This window comes from Zosterops lateralis (assembly GCF_965231275.1).
Source record: "Zosterops lateralis genome assembly, chromosome: 22".
NCBI classification, from domain to species: Eukaryota; Metazoa; Chordata; class Aves; order Passeriformes; family Zosteropidae; genus Zosterops; species Zosterops lateralis.
This window is the reverse complement of record NC_139782.1, coordinates 455,442-480,032: the sequence shown is the minus strand read 5'-3', so window position 1 is coordinate 480,032 and position 24,591 is coordinate 455,442. Positions and strand designations below refer to the sequence as shown.

General features: G+C 45.0%; 1 protein-coding gene across 27 annotated transcripts in view; it reads right to left on the bottom strand.

Annotated features, from left to right (window-relative positions):
- Nucleotides 1-4,398: 4,398 nt before the first annotated feature.
- EIF4G3 (eukaryotic translation initiation factor 4 gamma 3) overlaps nucleotides 4,399-24,591 on the bottom strand; it is a 144,439-nt gene continuing 124,246 nt past the window's right edge. For 25 of the 27 annotated variants that reach the window (XM_083877058.1, XM_083877077.1, XM_083877071.1 and 22 more), the window contains 14 exons: nucleotides 24,281-24,413; nucleotides 23,194-23,288; nucleotides 21,567-21,660; nucleotides 20,903-21,020; nucleotides 19,342-19,565; nucleotides 18,014-18,129; nucleotides 15,289-15,461; nucleotides 13,089-13,214; nucleotides 12,012-12,093; nucleotides 10,118-10,216; nucleotides 9,118-9,264; nucleotides 7,948-8,029; nucleotides 6,421-6,567; nucleotides 4,399-5,515 (listed from right to left, as the gene is read on the bottom strand). In XM_083877058.1, coding sequence (XP_083733184.1) covers nucleotides 5,334-5,515; nucleotides 6,421-6,567; nucleotides 7,948-8,029; nucleotides 9,118-9,264; nucleotides 10,118-10,216; nucleotides 12,012-12,093; nucleotides 13,089-13,214; nucleotides 15,289-15,461; nucleotides 18,014-18,129; nucleotides 19,342-19,565; nucleotides 20,903-21,020; nucleotides 21,567-21,660; nucleotides 23,194-23,288; nucleotides 24,281-24,413 — 1,818 coding nt within the window. In that variant the 3' untranslated portion in view covers nucleotides 4,399-5,333. Of the gene's footprint in view, nucleotides 5,516-6,420; nucleotides 6,568-7,947; nucleotides 8,030-9,117; nucleotides 9,265-10,117; nucleotides 10,217-11,538; nucleotides 11,788-12,011; nucleotides 12,094-13,088; nucleotides 13,215-15,288; nucleotides 15,462-18,013; nucleotides 18,130-19,341; nucleotides 19,566-20,902; nucleotides 21,021-21,566; nucleotides 21,661-23,193; nucleotides 23,289-24,280; nucleotides 24,414-24,591 lie in introns of those variants that run through there. The other 2 variants (XR_014591614.1, XM_083877068.1) reach the window with 2 other exon arrangements.

Here is a 24,591-nt window from a genome sequence, read left to right as displayed (position 1 = left end):
AAACTCACTCAGAACCACGAACAGATGGATTAATAGTTATTATGGACATTATGTGGAAAGTTGTAATTATTGCAGTAATAACCATAGCAAGAGTCAATGCAATACTGTGTAGGTACAATGTGACTGAGATAAACAGGTGCCAAGGAAAAGCTTATGATGCTTACTGTCGTAAGGCTTTAAATAAGATGCTAAGAGTTACGAATGCAAGCTTATGAGAAGGAAATGTCCTCCATTTAGACTCAAAATAGAGGGGTGTGCAATAAAAGAGTATGTCCATCCTATTGAACAACTATACATGCCAATAGTCCCCTTAAGATTAAATCATGAAAGAACTGTATTGTACTCTTCTGAACACAAGATGTGAGCAAGAGAAATTGAAGGAAAATGGCAAACTGTTAATCTAGAGCCCTGTACTGCGAGAAGACAGTTAGGATACATACGTGAAGGGACATTAGAAGGTGACAAAGACACTTGTTTGAATACAGACCAGAATATCTGTCACTTTGAAACGCATCCAGACAAACAGAAAACTTCACTGGTGTATACAGGGCAAGGTGGTGTCTGTCTAAAGACAGCATGCCGCATCATAAAAATAGACAACCAAATTGTAAATGAGACCCAATTCAGTTTGTGTGTTTGCAATTTTGTTAGAATTAAGGGATGTGATTTTTCCTATCAGGCACCTGTAATATACTGCCTGTACCCACAGGAATGAATTTGGCTTTAGTCACTCAATTGATGAAACATCCCAGATTAAAAGAAATCTTAAAAAAAATTAGAGAAGACATTAATTTCAATACACCATGACACAGAGACCATCAAAAGAGTATTTAAGAGGCTTGAAGAACATTTGTCTCATCATTGGTGGGATGTGCCTTTTGAGTGGTCTCCAACAGCAACCGGTGTACTAAATGCCTGAGTCCACCCTATAGTTGTGCTGCTTGTTTTAGTTAGCGTAAGTTTAGTTTTACTTGTTTAGAACTGGAGAATGCTACAATGAGTAGCAGCCTTAACTTCACTATCAAAGGCGTATGGCTTGGTCTTAAGAGACACTAGCTGTACAGATTAGATTAATGAAGAAGGCTCTTTTGAGTAAAAGAATTTACTCACTTTAAAAAAAGTGAGGGATGTAAGCTGAAGAGCACTGATTTAGAAGAATTAAAGACTTTAGTTAAAATAAATATTGCTGAGGCAAGGGAGCTAAAACTTCCCTTTTGATAACAGAAGCCAGACTGAAGGAACTGATAAATCATTGAAGGAACTGATAAATCATGGAAGCTGTCAAACTAGGCTTTTGCATCCTGAATAATCAATAGACCCCATGAATACAATACAATCATAAATCAAACAGTCCTGGAAAACAGGATTCAGCTGTCAAAGGTTAAAACGTCAAAGAGAGGAAGACCCATCTTACTTCATCATTTTAGGACCCTACCCCATAAAAAGACCACCGACCCATTTCAAAGAACAAACTACACATGCTTAATGGCTTTTTGGGCTAATTACCATACGAAGCAAGGAATGGGATGTACCAGAGTTATGAATATGCATTTGTGTTTTGGGTATTCAATACCCCTGTACATAAAAGACCCTGTGATCATCTGTAAATTGCGCGTGTGTATTTGGGAGCTATCCCGCACGCTGCCTGGCATTGTAATAAACATACACTTTCTAACTTTAAACTGTTAGAGAATCTTTGTCCGTCATAGTTGGATATTGGTATTAGATCAATATCCATAGTTTTTTAATAAATCAAAGCAATGCATTTGCTCCTTCCCAGTGCTTCTGACAGTGCCCCAGCCTTGGGAAAAGAAGGGTTCCCAGCAGTAGAAATGGTTCTAATGCCACTCGTCTCTGCTGAGCTGCATTATCTCCCTGACACAGTCAGGAGCCTGCACACAAGATGTGTCTAAATAGGATCACGACTAGGAGAAAAAAGCTCAGCATAACCTGCGGTATTCTTGGTGTAAATCTGCTGCTCTCTCTGCTGAGGCTTTGCTGTAACGTTAGGCCAAGGACCACAGCTCCTCACACAAAATGAGGCTTCTGCAAATCACATTCCCTGTTTAAAAAAATAATTCCCTTTTCTATTTCATATATTTTAGGGTTTTTTGTATTTTAACACCCTTCACAAGAAACTGGTTACAAAGATCTTTCATGAGCTGCATCCTGAGGAGCCACAACTACCTGCAAACTTGTGCAGATCTAGAAGGAAACTGGAAAGCAACTGGGTGCAGTAAATACATTGCAAAGAACACAAGAGGAGCAGAGGAAGGAGTCAGGAGTTCTGTTCCTTGCAGTGACATTGTTGGGAAGCTGAAACTTCAGGTGACACACCCACAGCTGGAGACCTCAAGGCCTTGTGCATAAACTGCTCACAGCATCCAGCGTGCAGCTGAACTGACTTAGCTTCAGAGAAGCCAAAACCTGCCATTCTTCAAACCCAACTTTGAGTAATTCTGAAAAACCTCTCGTGAAAATCTCTGCCTGATAAGTCCCTTCCTGGCCTCTACAGGACACTACAGGACAAGTTCTCACCCCCTGAAACATCTAATATTAAAGACTCTAACAAAAAGGGGAAAGATTTTCTCACCTCACCTCTACCCACCTGCTGGCAATTCTAATTCCCTCCAGCCAGTGGTTTTCCAACTCTTTCAGCCAGAAGGTTTAAGCTCCTCAGCCAGATTTCCCAGCCCTGACAAAGTGGTTTCACAGGGCTGTTCAAAGACTCTACAGCAAATTTGTCCTTTCCAATCCAAGGCAATGACAGAGGAATCAGTCCTCGCACGGCTCTGCTGTTGCATGCTCACTTTCCCAACAGGCTCTTACACTGCCCACCCTGAGAATTCCATCATTTGCCCACACCGATTTGGCAAATAATTACCCTTTTTTACATACAAACTGGCATCCATTTAATTCAATTATTTAAGTGCTATGAGCCTCCATGTACCGCTCAAAAAAAAGCCTTTTGGAAGAAATGCACCCACATGACCTTCTGCAGAGGTTTAACAGACAGCCCTGGAGCCCTGGTGGGTGGGGGTTCCATGGAGACAGACCTTTTGGAGACCTTGAAAGCCCATCCAAATCTCTGGGCCCAATGGTGAGGTCAAGGCATCACTGGATGTGGCACACGCAGATACATGAACATATATTAAAGGTGAGAATATATTTTTTTTTTTTTAACAAAATATCAGAGAAAAGTGTTTTATTGTTACTAAAAAAACAAAAACAAAAACAAAACCAACCAAACAATGCTCTAGTGTTTTAGGCCATGGATTCTCTAGCTCAGATTCATGGCGTGGAACATGTTAACAGGGAAAGTCTCATCGATATCTCCCTTCTGGCCACAACCACGCACCTCCTCCCTTCCCCATGGTGATCAAATCACATCTTCAGGCAAGTACAGCAATTGTTTACATGTAAAAGTAAGATTTGGAAAGCATTTAATGATTTTGTAGCCTTTCTTCCCTCTTTTTTTGCTTCTTTTTGTTGTTGGGGTGTTTTTGTTTTGGTTTGTTTGTTTGTTTTTTTAAGAAGCGATTTAGCAGCTGGAAAGAAAAAGACACCATCATGTGAGCAGTCAGTGCTGTAGAAACCCCCAGCAAATGCTCCACAGGTTACTCACGGTCCATGGCCCACAGTTCACAGCCTACATTTCAGGGCTTCCCCAGCTTTGCAGAGTCCTTGGTGGCAGGTGCTTCTCACAGTGAGAGCCAGCAGGTCATCTTTGGTGGCTGAAGAGACATGCAAGGGCCTTCCTGTCCTCAGCAGCAGCTTGGTTTGGAGCAGCACCAGGGCCTGGGTCCCGTTGGGCACACAGAAGGGGCTCCCATGGCTGTGGTTCTGTGCACACGGACTCAGGCGGGAAGCACATCGCTCCTGCACCTGTTCCTGGCAGTGGGTTCCCCATGCGGGGCTGTAGCTGCGCAGGCACAGCGGGCAGCAGGTGGCCACAGGTGCAGGGCTGTCAGATCTTGGCTCACACAGCTGTGACCTCTGGAGTTCCCAGGGTCTAAAGTCCCTGGATGACGCCACTGATCCAAGTCACACGAGAGACACGCTGCCACATGGCTGGAGAAACCCAGCTAGGGTCGGGCACTGTCCACCCTCAGGTCACATCCCAACCTTGGGAATCAACTGCACCCATGTGGCCCTGCAGCCACTGGATGCTCCCTGGCCAGGGAGTTTCTCGGCACAACAGCAACCCTTTTTCCCTTTTCTCTATCTTTTTTTAAACAACAATTGCTCTCACCCTTAATTTTTGGTAGTCACACATACAGACACACACTATATGTACACAATTAGGGCCCAAGGACCTATGGCATGCCAAGGAAGCCAGCACCGCTCAGAATGGTGCACACATTCAGCAGCTGTCAAAGGAGAAGTCATTTTACTTGCTTTTAAACTTGCAACGTTTGTCTTTATTTTGTTCTTTATATTTTGAAAGTGAAAAGAAATAGTATTGAGTCAATTTCTTTTTTTGCCTTTTTTTTTTTTAAATATTTGTTCTATGTATTTACAAGCCTTAAAGTTGTTCTAAAGGTTGTCAAAGTATCACTAGTACTTTTTTCCCCAGGGTAGCATGGTTTTCAATGAGTTATCTTCGGAGCACTCTGGTCCGCAGAGGTTTTCTCAAATGCTTTTTCCTTCCGATCCAAGGTTATGTATGGTTTGATTACTATTTTCTTTTTAAATTTCTGAAGCAAGCTGAGAGGCAGGCAGAAAAATCTGATGACAATAAAAAAAAATTGATCTTGTCCTCATCTAGCTCACCCCAACCCCCTTAAAAGTTTTGTCTATTTATCATGCTTTGAAACAAAACTGAGGTGTGTATGAAGGAGAGGGAAATTTATTTCTCTGCTTTTGTTCTATTATACAATTTGTTTACAGAAACTGCAAATTTAAAAATTACACTGGCATTTGCAGTCCTTAAAATAATAAATTAAAAGTTTTCAACTTGTTTTTGTTTTTGCTAAATAGATTTGTTTTGCTGTGTGTTTTCCTAAGTATGAGTCCTTGTTTAAAAAGAAAAGAAAAAAGATTGAAACAGAAAATATTTTCTATAAATAATACATGTATTTTGGTTTAGTGCTCCCGCCCTCAGGTTTGAAGCTTACTTTTGTGGGTTTTTTTTCAAGTACCTTTTTGCCTCCATGATCACCTCGGTGTTTATCGGGTTTTACTTCTCCCAATCGTGTGTGTGTGGGGCAAGGGGGCTCTGCGAGAGAGAATTGGCCTTGATGCACTGTGATTGGCGAAGACGTGAAACTTTTTAAAAAAATACTTAAATTGTTTCTTTTTTGTTTGTTTGTTTTAAATCTGTATTTTAAGTTTTAATTATCCTCTGACTCCTCTTCAGCCTCCCGCAGCCACGTGAAGAACGCTGTGACAGATTTTAGCGCTACTCCTTTCCCGTTCTGTTCTGCCGGGTCCTTGCTGCTTTCCCACTTGTAGAAGGCATCCTCTGAAATGACCTCCTCGTCATACAGGCAATCAAAAAACATCCGTAACAAATCTGCAGTAATGGAATAACAGGAGGGAACATCTGTCAGCTGTGCCTGGGGACAGAGACGTCTGCAGATAAGGGGATTAATGTGACCTCTTGGCACAGGAGATGGAGAAACAAGGAAAACAAAAGGGTCTTACTCAGTTATTGTTTTCTGGCTGCTCACACTCAGGTGTGGGGGAAAACCAACCCCTCTGACACTGCTGAAGAGAGGGAAAGCTGGGAAAGCAGCTGTGGGAATATGTTATCTAGAGATGGGCTGGCAAGCAGGACCCACAGCAGCCCATATCCTCTGGACCATACATCTGGATTCCCTCCAACCCCAGATTTTTGTGGTTCATCAGGAGAGATAGTACCCAACTAATGCCACAAAGGACACTAAGGATGATTGTGTTGGATGTTTTGAAGCACTCTTGGATTTTGTGCTGCAGATTCCCTGGGAATCCCTGTTTCTTTGGCTACTCCCTTGCCTCTTGTCCCACAAGAGTTTTCTATAGCATCTCTGAGACAGAACTCATCAGTTGACCAACTCATTTTATTCCCTCCAAGCCCACAGACATCTGTGGAGTAGTAATGCAGTAACAAGACCCATGCTCTCACATGCCCAGGTACTGCAAACTCAACAGATTATCTTTTACTACTTTTTTTTTCTCTCTTTTTATCAACAGAGGTGTGGTCCCTCCTTCTGTGCGGCTGCTCACAGGAGCAACCAAAGGAAGAACCAGCCTCTGGCCAAGCATTTGGGAACCTGAGCTGCTCTAAAAAGCTGGGATCTGGACAAGCTGAACCCATCCACACCAGCTTCTCTCATTTGCTACTTACAAATGTAAGGAAAAGTACATCCTCTTCCAGTATCCCACAGAACCCCCCGCCCTTATGTGGGCTCAGATCCCCAGCACAGAGGCAACACTTACTAGGAGGTTGATCAAGTTTTACTATTGATGCTTGTAGTGCATAAAGTGCTTGTAGTTCCTTCTCTGTGTCTGAGTCCAGGTACTTCAGTAAGATGGGCACTCTCTGTTTGATAACAGCAGTGTCCACTCGGAAGCTGGAAGAGTCCGCTGAGGGCAAGAGGAGAAAGCAGGGTCAGCTTGGCACATGGCAACAGGATAGGTTTTTGACTGCCTGTATTTATGCAAACAGCAATCACAAACACAGATTAGAGTGGAGAGAAAAGGAGGATGAGAAACAACAGGAAGTATTTTTGGTTAACGGCTATTTCTGGAAATCTTGGTCCTTACAACTCCTCACATTCAACCACTGCCTGCAGTGACTCCAGCTCTAACACATACAGAAGCAGTACAACCTTACTCTGTAGTGCAAATCATGTCTCCACAGGCAACTGTGTTTAGAAGGTTAGAAGATTTTTAGAAAATTGGGTTTTTTTCTAAAAATATCATGGCAGAAACAGAATCCTAAGTTGCACATGATATGGGAAATAGTGAATATATAAAAATGTACATTAGAAGTCCATCAGCCTTAGAAGAATAAATTATTCAGCAACTTTCAAGTAAATCATGCAACCCAATTGAGTGATATTTTGAAAACAACAACAAAAAAAACCCACCTCAGTTAGAGGCAAGGTCAAAATTTAAACCAGAGGATGATCTTCCTGACACAACAGAGAACCCTTAAACACTGGAAATGAAGTCATGTGTCACATGTCTGCTAACACTAGGTGGCATGAGCAAGGTTCTGTTCCCAGGGAAAGGAAGGAGCTGGGCTGTCCTTCCCCTCACACGGTGGAACACAGCCCATTCTCTCCCCCAAATCACAGCTTAGAGCAGAACCAGACCCTTTACAAGCACCACTTTTTGCTGTGCCAGATGCCAACAGTAAAGTTAAAGGAAACCAAGTGAACTGAGCAGATGTTTCTGGCTGCAGTGTTTTACTCAACCCACCCCGAGGTTCAGAGGCTCATGTGTCTGACTTCGGAGCCCTCTTTTTCCTGTATGTCCAGCTATACAGTCAGGCAATCCATGTAAACCATCTTTACAAAATTAGAACTTTGGACATAAAACTCTTTTTACAAGCCTGAATACCAGACTGGCTTCTTCCCACAGCCCATGCTGGGGTGCCCACACATCTTTGCTGACACAGGAGTGGACGTGTTAATTGCCTTAATGATGATCTCATTTATTTCCACCTTCGTTAAGAAAATAATTGAACAACCTGGCATTACCAGCACTGTCTGAAACGCCTGCTCACACAAGGTCACTGGGACACACCAGGGTCACCTCAGGAACACCATACCTGGCAAGTGCCCAACTGTCACATGGGGAAGGGACACCCTGCTCTTGGGCACAATCCCAAATGATGGAGAAGCCTTAGTGTGTGATAAAACACAGCCTAGGGCAGGGAAATGTTATATAAACCTGGAAAATACCAAATAATTCTTTGCAGGTTTGGTTTGTGTAGTCTTTACACTGCAAGTTACTCACCTATAATAGCTGCTTTACAAACTGCTGTCATTAAAGCTCTCAGGAATGTAGGTGAACTCATCTGGCTTTCATCTAGATTAGCCTGGAATCAAGAGTAAATTGATTTAAAAACATGGAACTGCAGGTGCGCGACTGCTTCCAAGCGCCAGTGCTGAATCTCAGGCTCAGGTGCTGCTGCAGCACAAACCCAGCTCACCCCTGCAACACTTAAGTTTCCCCACGCACTCCTTGAAACTCCCTGAGGGATGTCAACAGGCAACACCAGTTCCCATGGGATCCCTGTGCCACTGAATGCCTCCCACAAGGAGCCATTTGTCTGCAGAACCAAACCAACCACGCTGGGCTCCTGCAACACCCTTACGTGGTTTCAAAGAGTTTTAGGCTTTTCCAACAAACTTTATGGCGTGTTCCTTAGGTGGAGATTGTTTGCTTTGTAAAAGAAATTCAGGGAATGGCTGTGGAACGCGTCCAAGGCTCCAAAGAGCCTGTGGGTGATCCCAGATTTTCAGTGCTGCTTTCATTCCACTCTCAACTCCTCTAACAGCAGTGGAAAAATGACATTTCTAACACATTGCTTTGCCACAGAAATAACTGAAGTTGACCAAGATTTAGTGTAAGCACAGACGTAAATGCATAGGTTGGGTATAATTTCAGACACTAAACATCTGAGTTAAAGAGGGCAGACAGAGACTGGGAGCAAAGACCACGGGGTTGACCAGCCTTTTCCTAATTTTTTTCTTTATTTTTATTTTCTCTTCCAGTGCCTGGCCCAGTGCACTGGGAAAAGGTGCTCTCCGTGACTACCATGTATTTACAGGGGAAAATTTGGAGTGGTCATGTTGGAGAAAAGTATTGAGAAGCTTCTCTTCCTTATTTTTTGAGGAAACAATGTAGCAGTGTACATCTAAAATATACTAAGAGGCAGAAGCAGGATATTCAGTGTCAGAAAGTCTACAGTATTTAAAAGGTCACACAGTTAATACGGCTGAAAGTCTTCCTTCCTGAAGCTGACTCTTAAATACTGATTGTATTTTAGATTTTAATTCTTTGGAAGTGTTGATAGCACAGATCAAATCCTCACAGTGTCCTATACCCCAAGATGTTCAGACCAGAACATATTTACAAAAGCAGTTTAAACAGTCTGCAGGGAGGGTGAAAATCTCTTTGTACCTCTACCCAATCAAAGATTTGTTCATCATTCGCCTTGTCCTCAACAATGAGTTTTTCCAGCTGCTTGTTCAGCTCTTCCGCAGAGAGTTCTTTCTCTGAAAGTGCTTCTGAGGAACTGGAAGAGTCAGACTCCGTGAACTCCAACTTCTGCAACACCACATGTCATGATGAGTATTAGTGAAATGTACTTTCATAGGCTGAATTACACCAGATTGAATCAGGAAACTACATTGAATTCTGCTTCCTGGCATCTTCCAGCTGCTCAGTTATCATTACAACAATATGAACTTTCCCTGTTCCTAAGGTTAGGAAGCATTTTACAAACACATGGGGGCTCCATTATCCAACAAAGACAATGAGGCAACTCAGCCAGCTCCAGCCCTGCACAGCTGAGCACAAAATCAACTGTGTGTTACCTGGCTGGAGCTACAGGGGCTGGAATGCAACAACCAGAGCTGGCATTGGCTCAAAGGAATTGCAGCCAATGCCCCAGTTCCTTGAAAACTGTGACAGAAGAGCCACAGTCCCCTCAGCAAGGTCCAGGCCACGGTAACCATTTCATTTCCTGCAGCACTTCTGAAGTGCCAGAACAGGGCAGTGGACCACTCAAAGCTCCAAAGGGAAACAGCGACTTCCTGAGGAGCAGCACCAGCAAGAGATGAGGTGCCTCCATCAGTCCTGGCTCCCTCCAGGATCATAATCTAAGGCAGGATGAGTGAATAACTGCTACCATTAATTGTGGCACTTCTGCAGATTGTCTGTTCTTGCCCCAAAACTCCTTTTTTAATGCTTTTTTCCCAGTTGGAGAAACAGGTCTCCTAGAGAAAGCCAGGTGTATGGGAGCAGTGGGGACAGGCTCATCCTCCCTGTGCTTCAAAAGGTGGTGCTGAAATTATCTACCCCAACTTGGGAGACACTTCACCTCATTACAACTTGCATATAAGAAGGGGATAGAAGAGGATGAACAAACAAGATGATCAAGCAAATTATATGAACTCACTTGTTCCATGAGAAAAGTATGTACATCCTCCCCTTCGGGCAAGTAGTCCTTCCAACTGAGGCCAGACTCTCTCCATAAGGCTCCCACTTTCTTATGGCTCTGAAACACAAGCAGTTTATCCATTTAAGGACCTGAAGGACACCCTGTGAACTCACAGGGGCCGGAACGGTGCAGCTGTGTCAGGAGGAATAAAGGACAGTTCAGCCACCCAACAAACACCTGGCAATGAGTGAGAACATCTGGAGACCCCGTGCAAGAGAAACCACATGTGCAATCTCCCTGGGTATGCACATTCTGTCAGGTGGGCAATGCCTTGTGACGGGGAATGGGCAAGGCAGAAGTGACACGGGGAGTTTGTAACGACCTCTGAGGTTACCCAGGAGCAGTGACATGTGGAACAGGGCACTTTCCCATGGCCTGACACAGAGCTGGCACGGGTGACTCAGATCCTTCTCCTGACTTACTCTGTGACTCACACTCCCTTGCCTTGACAGTAAGGCTCTGGCAAACTGTTCCTTTGAGAAAATTCCTCATTTTCTCTGCACAGAGACCATGCCTCAAATTCAGGCACATAATCCCAAATTCTCTGTTCATTTCCTAGAGTTTATGGAAACCTTGAGAGCAGTGTCTTGGAGCACAGACAGTTCCGCCTTTTGCAGCCTCTAATGTCACACTGACCTTTGAGCCTCCTGCCTCAGAGAGCACAGTTCTGACACACACAGTTCTGATAAGAATAAAAACGCTGAGCACAACCAGCTCTTTTCACCCAAATGCTTTGCCAAAGTTTCACCTTACAGCACCTGCTCACAGGAGATCACTGATTAGCCTAAGCCAAGCTGAGAAACTCAGTCTGATTTTAAGTTTACAAAGCAGATTACAATTTTCAGTTTACAATACAGGTTGTTAAGAGCCAACTCTGCATAGTTCCTGCTCTGATTCATGAAGATCTGCATTAGATGGCTGATATTACACTGAAATACCCGAGTCCAAGTGTTGGCCTGAACAAGATCAGATCAGAAAGCTGTGGCAGAAACAGAGACCCAAGGCTGTGCTTCCACACCCAGAGCACAGCAGCTTTTCTTTCACAGAATAGTTTTTTAAAAAAAAAGGAATTTGACTGTCCAAACAAGCACAAGACTAAATAAATAAAAAGTTACTCTTTGCACTGTTGGACTGAAATGCTCCTGCTTACTTGAATGCATGCTTGAAAAAAAAAAAAAAGGCAAGTGAGGGATTTTACAGCGTTGGAAATAGACACTATCCAAAGTGCAGGATTTAGCTGGACTTATTAAAAAAAAAAAAAAAAAAAAAATCACAAAAAAAACACCACCAAAAATGGAGATGCGTTAGAGGGAAACCACTGAACTGGTTGGACACGCAGCTGTGAGGTGTGAAAGAGAGCTCTCGGAGTCATGGAGTGAGGAGGTGTCACTACCCCAGTGCTGGGTGAACCTCAAGAGTCGGCAGGTTTAGTTTGGATAAGCACACAGCAGTCTGAGGCCATCGGAAGCTTATCCGAACCCTGAGAACCTCTCCAGTCTGCAAGAACAGTTCTCTCGCAAGATTCCCGGCACTTGCTGCTTCTGATCAGCCCAGAAATCCCTTGAGCATGTCCCTCTTGCAGTATTTCAGCACTCTTAGCTTCTGGGAGAAGCCAGGTGCAAAGGTACCTGCAAAAGGGAAAAGTGATGAGAAAACAAAAAGTTAACTCAACTTTTTGGAACCTTGTAAGGCTTGGTTGGAAACTGGGGGTGCGAGGCAGGTTTCCTAAGTTATCTGGACTGGCTGGCCCATCCCTAAATGTCCTCACGTGGGAATGGTGTAGGTTTCATGCATGAACACGAGCGCTGCATCCACTCCTCCCTCTGGAGGACAGGAGCACAAGGGCACTCACCATTTGTTTGCATAGAAGGTGCAAGATTTCAGCAAGCAAGATGCTGGCTCTTCCCACAGGAAGCAAGGGTTTGCTAAATTCTCTAGAATGAAAGAAAACCAGATGTTTTTCCTTTATAATTTGTATTTGGAATGCAAATCCAGGGGTAGCAATCAATCTGAGGCAAGGAATCACCTTTAACTTCTGCCAGGAAGGAAGGATTTGATTAATCCAGCACTGCTGATAAAATGTTTAGTGACACAATGACCTTGTCACAATAGGGCTAATTACAAAGACTTGAATTTTATATCAAAAAATGTTATATTTAAAGTCAAATCCACTCATTTTTGTGGGATGCTGCATTTGGGTAGACGGAAAAGACTGCTGTTTTCTTAATATACTGGTAATAGAAATAGGAACCATTCAACTTGCTCACAGTTAATTCCCCAATATGTACGGACAGACAGAAAATGCAGGAACTCTGGTCCAGGAAATGGCTTCTGGTCTTGCAGACAAGGTTTTGTGCCCATTTAAGGCAGTGCCCAGGTGGTAGAGACACTGAATCTCACAGTTTGGGCAGGGGCACCTTCCACTACCCCAGGTTGCTCCAAGCCCTATCCAACCTGGCCTTGGATACTTCCAGGAATGAGGCAGCCACAGATTCTCTGGGCAAACTGCACCAGGGTCCCCTCCCCCACCCTCACAGGGGGGAATTTATTCCAAATATCCCACCTAACCCAGCCCTCCTTCAGTTATCCCTCTGAGACACACTGCCCCTCTACGATACCTCACTCTCTTGCAAGTCTAATTCCCAGAGCCTCTGTGCTCCCAAATGACTCCACTCTACAGCACTGGGATATTTTTAAGCTCAGCTGAAACGAACAGCAGACTTGTGGATAAAACCCTTCTCCAAGGGTGCAAGCACCAAGCTTCCTTCCCAGCAGAGCTCTCAGACTGGTGTGGGCCCCCAAGGACGTGCAACAAGTTCTCCATCAGCTTCTGTGGGGAGCTGAGTCTCCAGCACTGCTCATCCTTCACCTACTAATGGGAACTACACTGAGAAAACACTAAAGGCACATCTGGGAAAGCATCACTTACTGTGTAAGTTCTCTCATAGAGATTCCTCCTTCTTTTAACATGGGAGTCACCAACTCAGCCAGGTACAACCAGATATGGGGTATATCTATGGCCATGTCATCCGCCATCTCCAGGGTCTCAGAAAAACTTTTGAAGGAGGAAAAAACATCAAGTATTAAATAAAATTTAATTTGAGACATTTACTTCAAAGAAATCTGCACTTCAAAAATGTTTTGTATCATAAAAGAAGAGTGCAGAGAGAGAGAGGAGTGAGGAGAATCACAAAGGTAACAAAACACCTATTGCCATTTTATGCTTTTGGTACTTCCAAACCGCCAAGACCGAATTTCTCCATGCAGTAACACAGAGAATATGCAGAAAAGACACCACTTCATAGATCCAACAGATACATCCAGGAAACCTCCATTTATAATAATTCTTATATCGCACCACCAAATTATTTGCTGAACAGTAATATCTATAAAACTAAAAAGCATTTTTGCCTGTATGTATAAACCATCAAGTAAATGAAACTTTCTTAAAAATATCCAAACATTTAGGGAAATGGGTTAATCCTAACAGAATGTAAGGTAAGCAGTGAAATGTAAGTAAGAGCTCAGTTCAGCAAAGGAGAGTTTCTATCTGCAGCAGGAATTACAGGACGGTTCCCCAGTGATATACTTTCCAGAATGGCTCAAAATTCTTCTTTCCCATGAAACCCTTGCAGGCAGCTTCACTTCCCATGCCTGGGAGATGGTAATTTTTCTGCTCTCCTGCCAGTTTCTATCATGGTTCATTTCTCCCTGGAAACCTTGAAAACTCCTGTGTCCCATTTAGTGACTATAAATCTACGTTTTTCTCTCATGTTTCAAACCAGAAACCACCTCCTTTGCTTTGTTCTTTGCATCTTCTGTTGCTCCTCCAGCCTTTTTGCCAGAAATTGTTTTCCTGTTGAGCATCTCCCCAGACATGGGCTGGAACCAATGTTCATCCTGTGATCCTTCATGACACAATAAGTTCTCCTGTGTTAGTAAGTAAGGTGGTTTCTGGTGTTCTCCTCAGTACCCACTAAACACCACTTGCCCTTTCCATCATCTTCAAGAGTTGTTTCACATTGTTTATGTCACATTCAGAGCACAGATCCCAATATTTCATCAAGACCCACTTATCCAAACTCCAGGAAACTCATGAACAGCTTTAATCACAGTACATTTTGAGTATGTATCACCTCAAATGAGTCACTCTGACCATCAGTGCTGTGTGGCTATAAATACATTCTCTGTGGATACAGATTTCTTCAGCTGTTCCAGATGGTTTTGAGCTCAGGCTGCCTAAACCTTTCCTGTGAGCTGGATGAAATTCAGGGACAGACACAGGTGCAGGGAGTTCCCTCTAGGAGTGGTTGGTGGTACCATAATGACAGGGATTCAAATTAAAGCCAGACAGAGCCAACTCCTCAGAAAGTCAGTACCAAAGTATTACTTCATCTGCTCCTTCACTGCTGCATTTGTGGCTATTCCTGTTTTGTCCCTCCTGCTCTGCACCCCAGCGAGGACTGAGTGCCGTCAGAGACCTCCATGGGAACAGGGATTGTTTAAGGACTGGACACCAGGCTGGGAACACAAAACTCAGGGAGCTGAAATGAACCAGCAGCTGAAACTCGGGTCTCTCAAGGCAGGTCCAATCCATCTGCTGCATGCTCTCCGCTTAGCCCCTCAAGGATTCGGCTGCTCCAGCTGAGGTGTCCTGAGAAATGGCACTGTGTGGGTGAAGCCTTTTTCCCAGTGGGAGAGTGGTTGAGGCTCTTTGAGTGCATGGGAGCTCAGTCTCTAGAGCTCCCAGGTACCAATGTTGTGTGAAGGATTCTGACTGCCTCCTCTTCCAGCTACATTCAGGGATTTGCAAAAGGCAAAGGGAGAAATGCGGCACAGAACAGGTATCTGAACACACACATTTAAACAGATACCTATAGATCTGCTTCAAATAAAAGCTGATACAACTCTGAACATATATACATTCACTAAAGCATCTGAAACACTTTAGAATATATTGCGATAATATTCCTTATAAATACACCCAGATGATACGGTCTTTCCAAAAGAATGTATGGAGAGGGCAGGATACCAAAACAAGGTGGGAGATCATTTCTCTGCAGCACAGGATCCATTTGCAAGAAACACCGAGGAAAACAATCTGTGGATTCTCCATGCAGAATACCAACCCCTTGAAGAAATCCTGCTTGCTCAGCTTTCCCGACTGCATCAGCTGATGTAACAACTGGCCCATGTGATCCCTGGTGATCTGACTTCGCTCCAGCGTCGACTCCACACCCACGCGCACAAACACAGGGAGCAGGTTCTGGGCACTCAGCTCCTCCACACACTGCATAGCCTCCTGTGGAATGACACATATCAGTCACTCCTCAACTGAAAAGCAGCAAAAATGTGGCACAAGAGTATTTCCTACCGTAACATTGGGGATTTTTGGTGAAATGAGTATTTAGTGAGGCTGCCAGGCAAAGTGCTGAATTAGGCTGTGGAACCTCATCACATAATAATAACAAAAACAACAGAAATATCAATAATGGAATTTATACCACTCTGTCCTGGGTTGTAGTGTAGGATGTACACAAAGTATTTATTCTATCACCATCTTCATGAACTGTTAAAACCAAGTGGGGCAGTGCTCTAGTGTTGGGCTGTCTTCTGCTAACGGCCCATCAACACCTTGCCCGTGACTCATAGGTAACTCCCTCCAGGAGTTATCTCTGTGTAATGGGCTATCAAGGACCCAATTCACAACTCATCATCCCATTGTGAGATGCTCTGCCCAGGGGGAGGAGCCAAGCATTCTCACCTGGATATAAGCTGGTATGTGGGACAGTGCAAGCAGCCCTCACCTACTGGATTCCCAGAGGACCAGAGCTACCGGACCTTTTTCTACAGGATCACTGCTTCAGGAAGACCACCTCATCTGGACTGCTTCCACCACCCTGCTCAGGTTGTATTCTGACTCTGTCAGTGGTCTTTTGTATTACTGCATTTATTTTATTTTATTTTTACCTTTTTACCTTTCTTCTTATTAAATTATATTTCTGACTTGGAGCCTCTCACTCGTTTTGCTTTCCAAACCACACACTCACATAACCATTTTTAAAATACACAATCACATTTCAGGCTGCTAGGTGAAATGGCAGGAGTTGTCTTCTGGATGACACCAAAACATGTATTATTGCATCAAACATCAAGCCAAGTCAAAAAAAGGGTATCAGGTCAGATTTGTTACTGATCTGACCTGGCACAAATGCCTGTTACAAACCCACAGCCCATCAAGAAGCAGAAAATAGCTCTGGAGCACTTGGAGGAAGATTTTCCCTTTCTAAAGCTCCCACTTTCTGACTTAAGGATTTTGCAACCTGAACAAAGAAAACACTGAGAGACTTTGAGAGCACCTCTCAAAGTCCCACATCAAAAATCTCCACTGCCATCACAAGGACCTTCCAGTGACCTTCTGAGTCCAGCCGACAAATCTCAGTGGCCTTCCTGACCACAGGCACTTGCTTTGTGACTAGTTATGCCTTGAGTAACCCAGACCTGGCAGCTCCAGCTGTGTTTCCTCAGACCCTGTATGGCTTTTTCCTGCAGGTCAGGAGCCCAGGGGTCCTGGCCGATGTGCTCAGGTTGAAGCTCATCAGATCCTGCTGCCCTGGGACACACAAGGCACCCTGCTGGCTGGCCCTGCTGTCACCAGGGTCACAGCTCAGCAGTTTTAGTCCATGGTCAGGTCACAGTCTGAGGACCAAACACCTACAAAGGGCTGTTCCTCTGCTCTACACAGCAGGAACTCACTCATGGGTAGCTACAGGAACATGAGTTTAAGCAGTTAGTCAGAGCTTTGCTGCATCTGAAGAGCACCAAGAATTTCCTAGTACCAAGTAATTCCTGATGCAAACAAGCTGCCACAATTCCATGGACTTTTAACCAGCCCTGCCCCGTCTAATGCAATTCAGCTCCATTTCCAGCCAGCCACAGAAACACATCGCTGTATTTGCAAAAAGGGAACTGAAGTAGCCCCTTCATCGCAGGCATGCAGGGGGAGCTTTTGGAGTCTGTCATAAGCAGGAAAAAGAGCAGAGACTCCTTGGCTCACCAGCCCCTGGGTCACAGGCCAGCTCACTGGAAATCAGAGCAAGGTTCTTCCTCTCCAAACCAAGTACTTAATAATTTATCCCAATAACTAGATGTGAACTCTAAACAATTCATGGTGAGAATATTCCTCTTTCCAATTATTAATTGAAAGTCCAATGAAATGGAAGCAGCAACTCTACTTTTAGGGTGCCAAACCAGCAACTCCCAAGTGCTGCCATTTCAAACTTGGCATGTTTTAAAATTTATTACAGTGAAAGATCAAATGAAGCAGCTTTGTGGCCAGTGTAACACTTCTTGCAAACTCCATAGATGGGCTAAAAAAAACATTTACAAGTGAAACAAAAAATTTCAACCTTTTAACTAGGAAGTGGTAACAGCTGCTCAGTAATTTCCAATATTTATGTAAAATCCTCTGGAGTGATTTGTTCAATATTTAGTATTGATTTATCTGCCTCCAGATCAGAACAGCACATGCTTTGTTAACTAAATGAAGACCTTGTTTATTTTCCCACTAGCTTTTCTGCTTCCAAAATTGCTGGTATTATGGAGCTGCTCAGTGATTCATAACAGATACATATCCGTGTATCTGGGCTTTTTTTTCTATTACCAGAAGGGCAGAAGACAAGCTGGGAAGCAACTGTCCTAAAAATGCTCATAGAGCTGCTGCTGCTCCCTGGATTCTGTCTGGCCCCGCCATTTCTGCCTCTGTGTGGGCTGGGCCCACAGAGACATATCCTGGAAAGAAATCACTGCAGCCCCTCAAAGCTTTCTGTTAAGTGAGGTTTTCATCTTGCTTACCTTAAAATCGTTAATATGCAAGAACTCATCAATGATAGATTTGCATTTTCTCTCTATTTCCTCTTCTGATAGTGAAGACCTTTCTTGCACTGGAGCTGAGGGAGCTTCTGGCTTGGCTGGTGGAAATGCAACAACAAAAAATGTTTGGAAAAGGAAAATCAGCATTTTAGAGATGACATTCTGAGAACAGAAGTCACTAGGGCAGGTGTGTCCCCTGTCCCATCCTCAGGCACAGGGTAGTTCTTTGATGGGGCTTGGAGCAACCTGGGATACGTGGAAGGTGTCTCTGCCCACAGCAGGGGCTGAGCTGTGGATGAGCTTTAAGGTTCTTTCCAACTCAAACCATTCTGGGCTTCTGTGATTCTTTCCTGGCTACTTTTCCCCCATATGAACTCCCAGTATTTCTGTAACTTGACCTTGCAGGATCACACCTGGCAGTGGCACAGGTCAAACACTTTCAAACCTCTGCACCAACATTAAGTAATTAAAAGGGAACTGTTGCAGCAAAGTTAAAATACGCTGACTGTGATGGGCAGCAGGCCAAGGCAATCTCCCAATCACATCCCAAAACCCTGGTCCCCATAGATTGTCTATAACATCCCGAACCTTCAGGATAAGCCTGTGCTGTGCTGTGGCAGTTGAGGTGTTTCCCTCATTGCAGCAGTTTCCAGATGTTTCCCAGGGAAGGAGCTGAATGCTGTCATTACTATAAAGGTTCTGTCCACTGGGAACATCACCCTAAGCGTCCCCATTTTCCCACTAACAGATCAGCCCAGGTTGGCAGGAGGGAAAAGCAGGAGCTGCAGGACTGACAAGGTGACAGATGAGTCACCCTGGTGGGTGCCACCATCCCGCTGCACTAGGGGCTGGCTTGGAAGGAGGGCTGGCAAAAACACAGTGCTAAAAAGTTGCTGTGCGCCATCTGTCCCAGAATCAAATCCCTGCCCTGGCCCTGGAGAATGCTTAAAAAGGGCAGATGTGGCTTTACTGGGCACTGAAAAAGCATTCCTGAAAAACTGATACTAATCTGGAGGACTTTGTGCCCAGATGCCAGTGGGACAGGATAACAGAGGTGAGACAATGCCATGGGGTGATATTGTACTGGCACCTGCAGCCTTTCAACTCTGCTGGATCCTACAGAGGAGTGGTAAGAGGGATAAGGCCCAGGCCTACCTGACTCAGCTGTGTCACCCAGCTTTGGGAGGTGCATCCCAGCTGCAGCAGCCTGACAGTGCCTTGCAGAGACACCTGTCACTGCTCCTGACAGATTCTCCCTTATGCCTTTCCACACATTCAGTAAGACTCCCTGAGCACAGAGGAGCTGTTACCAGATTCCTTGGCTTTGTTCCTCTCGGCCTCGGTGCTGTTCCTGTCCATCTCCATGCCCCCTGTCAGCTGCTTCACCGTCTCCAGCATCTCCCTGCGCTGCTCCTCCTGGGCCTGGTTGTCCAGCAGCAGCTCCTTGCTGCTGCTGCCCCGGAGGAAGGTGTTGGGTCGGGACAGGGAAGTTTGCAGAGGTTTGTCATTCTTCTCCCTGCCCGTGCTCCCACGACTGCCCAACAAAAACACACTCAGAGGTCAGAAAAGGCATTTGAGGGCTTCACTGCAGGGAAAAACCACCCCCAAGCCCCACAGGATTGTTGACTCCATTTCTTATAGCTGTACCTACAACTAAAATTAACTCAGTTCTAGGGATGCACAAACACAAATACCCAGGGTGGACAGGCACATCTAATGCTTCCTAGAGGGCATTTGGAAAAGCAATGCTCTATACCACCCATTTTATACACGGAATAATGAATTTTATAACACAAGGACTCTGTTTCACTTTGAAATGGTGTGAGAGCTTTCGATTAGGTGTAACAAAGAAGCTCCTCCCTGTGAAGGTGGTGAGGCCCTGCCACAGGGTGCCCAGAGAAGCTGTGGCTGCCCCTGGAACCCTGGCAGTGTTCAAGACCAGGTTGGATAGGACTTGGAGCAAGCTGGGATAGTGGAAGGCATCCCTCCCCATGGCAGGGGGTGGGAGTGGGTCATCTTCCAACTCTCTCCAACCAAAACATTCTGTGATTCCATGAGAATTCTATTTTTTACCCATTTGTTGAAAAATACTTCCCTAAAAAACAGCTGACAATGATCTGTCCTATTAATTATTGCGTTAATGAGTAAGATGGGCAAAATGATGCCAAAATGGAATACTTTCCAGATAAGCCCAAGTTTTACTTGAAATAGGAGTGAAAACATTAGAGGCACAACCCAGGAAAACACTTCAGCAGCTTGTGTGCACTGGAAGGAAGATCCAGTGACATTTTAAATGAACTGTACATTTATAAAACGTGTCTAAAGTTAATAAATTAGTGAGGTTTAATACTGAGGGTAAATATTGAGGGTTTCATGCTCCAAGCTGGTGTGGTTGCAGCCCTGAAGGAATTGGAGTGAGAGAGAGGCTCTGCAGTTTTTTGCTGGATGCGAGAGCACGGGCAGGTCACATCTGCTGGGAAGGGTCAGACACGGTTTTATGCTGCATTTCTGCCAGGCTTTAGGTGTGTTTTCCTGGATAAATAACCTACTGACCTGGCTGAATTCACAGCCATTAAATCCAACCTATTTATTACTACATTTTAGCTGAAGAGATTTTCATCTGTTAAACACAACTACCCTTGGCTGAAGGGTGAAGTGGAAACTAAAACATTAATCAAAATGGTTTTAAAAATTAACTCCACCTCTATCTCCTATGATATTATAAAATACAGGCATGTTCAAAGCTAACTCAGAGGGGGAAATGGACCCAGCCATTCCTGGAAAAGCAAAGAATTCTCTTCTTTTCAAGTGCTAGTGCCCAGAGCATGGGGTGCCAAGTGCAGCAGTGAACAGTGATGGGGCAACACTCACCTTGTTAAGGCCCTGCGAGATTCTAGTTCTGAAGATGCAGATGAGGCAGATACTGGGGGTACTGGAGGCTGCAGGGCAGAAAATCTGTTCAGACTTGTGGCACTTGGTCGCAAGGAGTCTGGAGATTGTGGAGACAACACAGAACAGAATAACAAGGTCAGGAGCTGCTGATACCTCAGCATCACCGAGCAGTCCAGCTGGAGTGATGGGGACACAACGGCAGCGAAAAGGCTGGTTCTGCTCCACTTTAATCCTTCTTGTCAGGAGGTCACACACAGAGGGGAAGAGAGGAGGCTGAGGGGAGCCCTCATAGGGCTGCAGCTCCTCCTGAGGCACAGCTCTGCTCTGTGATCAGGGACAGGACTGAGGGAGTGGCTGGAGCTGTGTCAGGAGGGTTTAGGTAGGAGATCAGGGAAAGGTTCTTTCCCAGAGGGTGCTGGGCACTGCCCAGGCTCCCCAGGGAATGGGCATGGCTCTGAGGCTGCCAGAGCTCCAAGAGTGTTTGAACAGCACTGCCAGGGATGCCCAGGATGGGATTGTTGGGATGTCTGTGCAGGGCCAGGAGTTGGACTCTGATCCCTGTGGGTCCCTTGGGGTTCTGTGAACCCCACCTGAACCTGCTCTTTGGCAGCAAAGCTGAGTGTGAGGGTCCATCCTGACTTACCCATCTCGCTTGCCTTGGCTCCACCACTGCTGCCCTTCCCCCAGCTGCCCAACTGGGCTTTAGGCACGAGCTGAATCTTCTCATCTATTGTGGGCTGTAAAACATACCAGGATGTACAATTACAAGGGTAAATCATACTGTTTGATAATAAATGGGAGATTCTTTGACAATAATCCCCGTCTTGTGAACACAAAAATACACTTTACATATTTTTGGAAGATCAAGCTGTGGCCAAAGACAGAGGACACAAACAACAAAGGGCATCACAAAGAGCCTCATCCAAATGTCAGTGAGAGACATTCATGGTGAGCAGGAGCTTCTTTTATTGGGATTTCTGAAGCTCAGAAAGGAGCAGCAGCTCTGTATATTCATATTTGAAAGATGCTCAATTTGTCTGTGATGTGTAAACCAGTTTCACTGTCCCATCAATTCTCCAGTCATGGCTTTGAGGGGGATCTGCACAGCACCAAACAATCCAGAGGGCAAAGGACGACAACAGGTCACAGAACTTGGAGGGAAGAAGTGGTGTCTGGCAAGAAGAGAACATTGATTTTACAATGTTCAGTGGAGAATTTATTGACAAGGAGGTTGTGACCTTGCAGATCTTGGGGGAGCTCCTCTCTCCTTCCAAAGCAGCTGCTGTGGAACCAGCTCCATTTGTATGGAACAAAGAGGAAGGGCTTTTCCCAGGTGAGCCATAAGCCCAGGCAGGAGGAGGCTGAACCTCTCCTGCTAATGAAGTTTTGGAGACTGTTTTAATGAAGTTTTGGAGACTGTTTTATGACTTTCATAAGGAACAAACTGGATCTGTAGAAGGGCTGCAGTCTGTCCAGGTCCTGCTTTACAGTTCTCCAAGAATCCAGACAGTGTAAAAATTCAGGGCGAGTGACATTAAGTGGGACAAGGGAATATTTAGGAGTCAATGATTTATGCAAAGGCCAGACTTTTCCTTGGGAAGAAAACCCAGAGCTGTTCTGAAGTCTGACAAAGGAGAAATCTCCAACTTGCTCAATCTGCAGCCTGGAAAAATCCACCAGTCTAATGGTGAAATAACAGGAAGATGCACATGTGGAGGATGAACATGACAGTTGATCACACACTGGAGGATGCAACCATGCCACGGAGTTGAGAAACCTCTAAAAGCAGGTACAGCTCTTCCCATTCCACTGGAGTCTCCTAAGTCTGGAGTGCTGCTGTTTGTGACACATCAAAGTGGATGTGGACTCCCTGTTTTATTGAAGAGCAGCATCAGAATAGAGTCCCAAGAACTTGAGCAGCCAAGGATTTCCAGCAGGTGTTTGAGACCCCCAGGTGATTTGTTTGCAACCCATGGAACATGGGTGCTGTGCTGCATTGCCATGTCACACAATATTCTGGCTCACATTTTCATCACTGAATAAAATGCAGATTTTCTCATTGTGATAGCTTTTGGATCATTAAAAGGACACTCCTTCCCTCAGGACAAAACAGAAACATCCAGAAGATAATGCAGCTCGATTTACACACAGTATAAACTCTTGAGGATTTAAAATGTCCCAACCCCAAGTTTTGACCTCTACATGCCATCCCGGTCCTTCTTGGACTAGCATGTTTTATTGTTCTGAAGGAGGCTTGTGCTGGCACCTACCTTGGTGATTTTAAGGAACTTGGTGGGGTCCAGCACTCTGCTGTTCTTTGCCCCCTGCACAGTGTTCCAGCCACCTTCATCGACCCGTGGGACACCTGAGGATGACAAACAGAGCCACCCTCAGCTCATCCTGCTGCTCTGACTGGCAGGGTCCTGCTCAGGAATGTCCTTCACACTGACCTGACAAGCCAACCTGCCTGTCTGTGTTCTCACAGAACAGCCTGGGCATAACAGCTCTCACTCCTTTCAAGGGCTGCTTTTTGAAGGGATGGTTCCCGGCTGGATTTCTGTGCATTCCTTTGGGTGCTGCATGTTCATGAGCTCACAGAAGGAGCAGGTGAGACGCCTTTCCCTTACGAGAGCTTCATTCACCCCACAGTTCCTGCAGTGCTTGGCTGGTCTGATATGGAGCCCCTCAGGCACTCCCAGGCTCCTCACCTTCTCCTGGTGTCACTTTTAGGCTAATTAAAGTCTAGACCTATTTTCTTTACACCCTGTTTTCAAAACACTTTCATCTGACAATCCTTAGTTTACTTACTCCTTGCCCTGCTCTGTCCCAGTCTTCATTTTCCCAGTCACTCCAAATTCACCTTCAGATAGCGCCCTGAGGGCCAGGAGCAGTTTAAGGTGATGCCAAGAGACTCCCCCTACGTAGAGTCAGCACCTCATAACTTTAACAACTAAAGACAACACAGCTACCCCTGAAATGAGATGTTTCTCTCTTGAAATGAGACTCTGCAGTGCATGAGAATGGATGGCAAATCTGATTCCTAAGTAATAACTTGTTAGAACAGATTTCTGGCAGCTTGTCACAAAATCAAACATGGTTTGCATGAATGGAATGTGTAAGCACTGCTGGCCTGTGGTTGGTTATTTTCACCCATGAGATTTGCTCCTGAAAATCCTCACAGCCAATCCATGGCAGATCTGTTCCTTTTCCAGCCTCTGCCCTATCAGTCCTCAATTCCCTTTGCACATTCCTTCACTTGGAAAAAAAACCCACAGGTTTTTTTTCATGTGGGATTCCCTCTAAGGCCACTGGATGTGAAATGAGGGAAAGGAGCAGCCAACTTGGCTTTTACTTTACCCGGTCTCCTCTTGTCTTTGGTCATGAGTTGTTGCACCTTCCTCTGTTCTTCCTGCTCTTCAATCTTGGCTTCTTTATGGATCTGCTCAATCGTCTTGGGGCCCTGGTCTGCTCTCCGTGACACCCAGTTACACTGGGGAAGAAGCAAAAAACCCAAACATGGGCTTAGGGAAACTTCCAGGGGAGCATCAAACATGGGGAATTTGAACACTGGGAATGAGGCCTAATCCTCCCACCCCTGCCATGCCTTAGAGGGGCTGGAGAAAATCCTGTGGAGCTGGGACACATTATGGACATGGCTATCCCAGCAC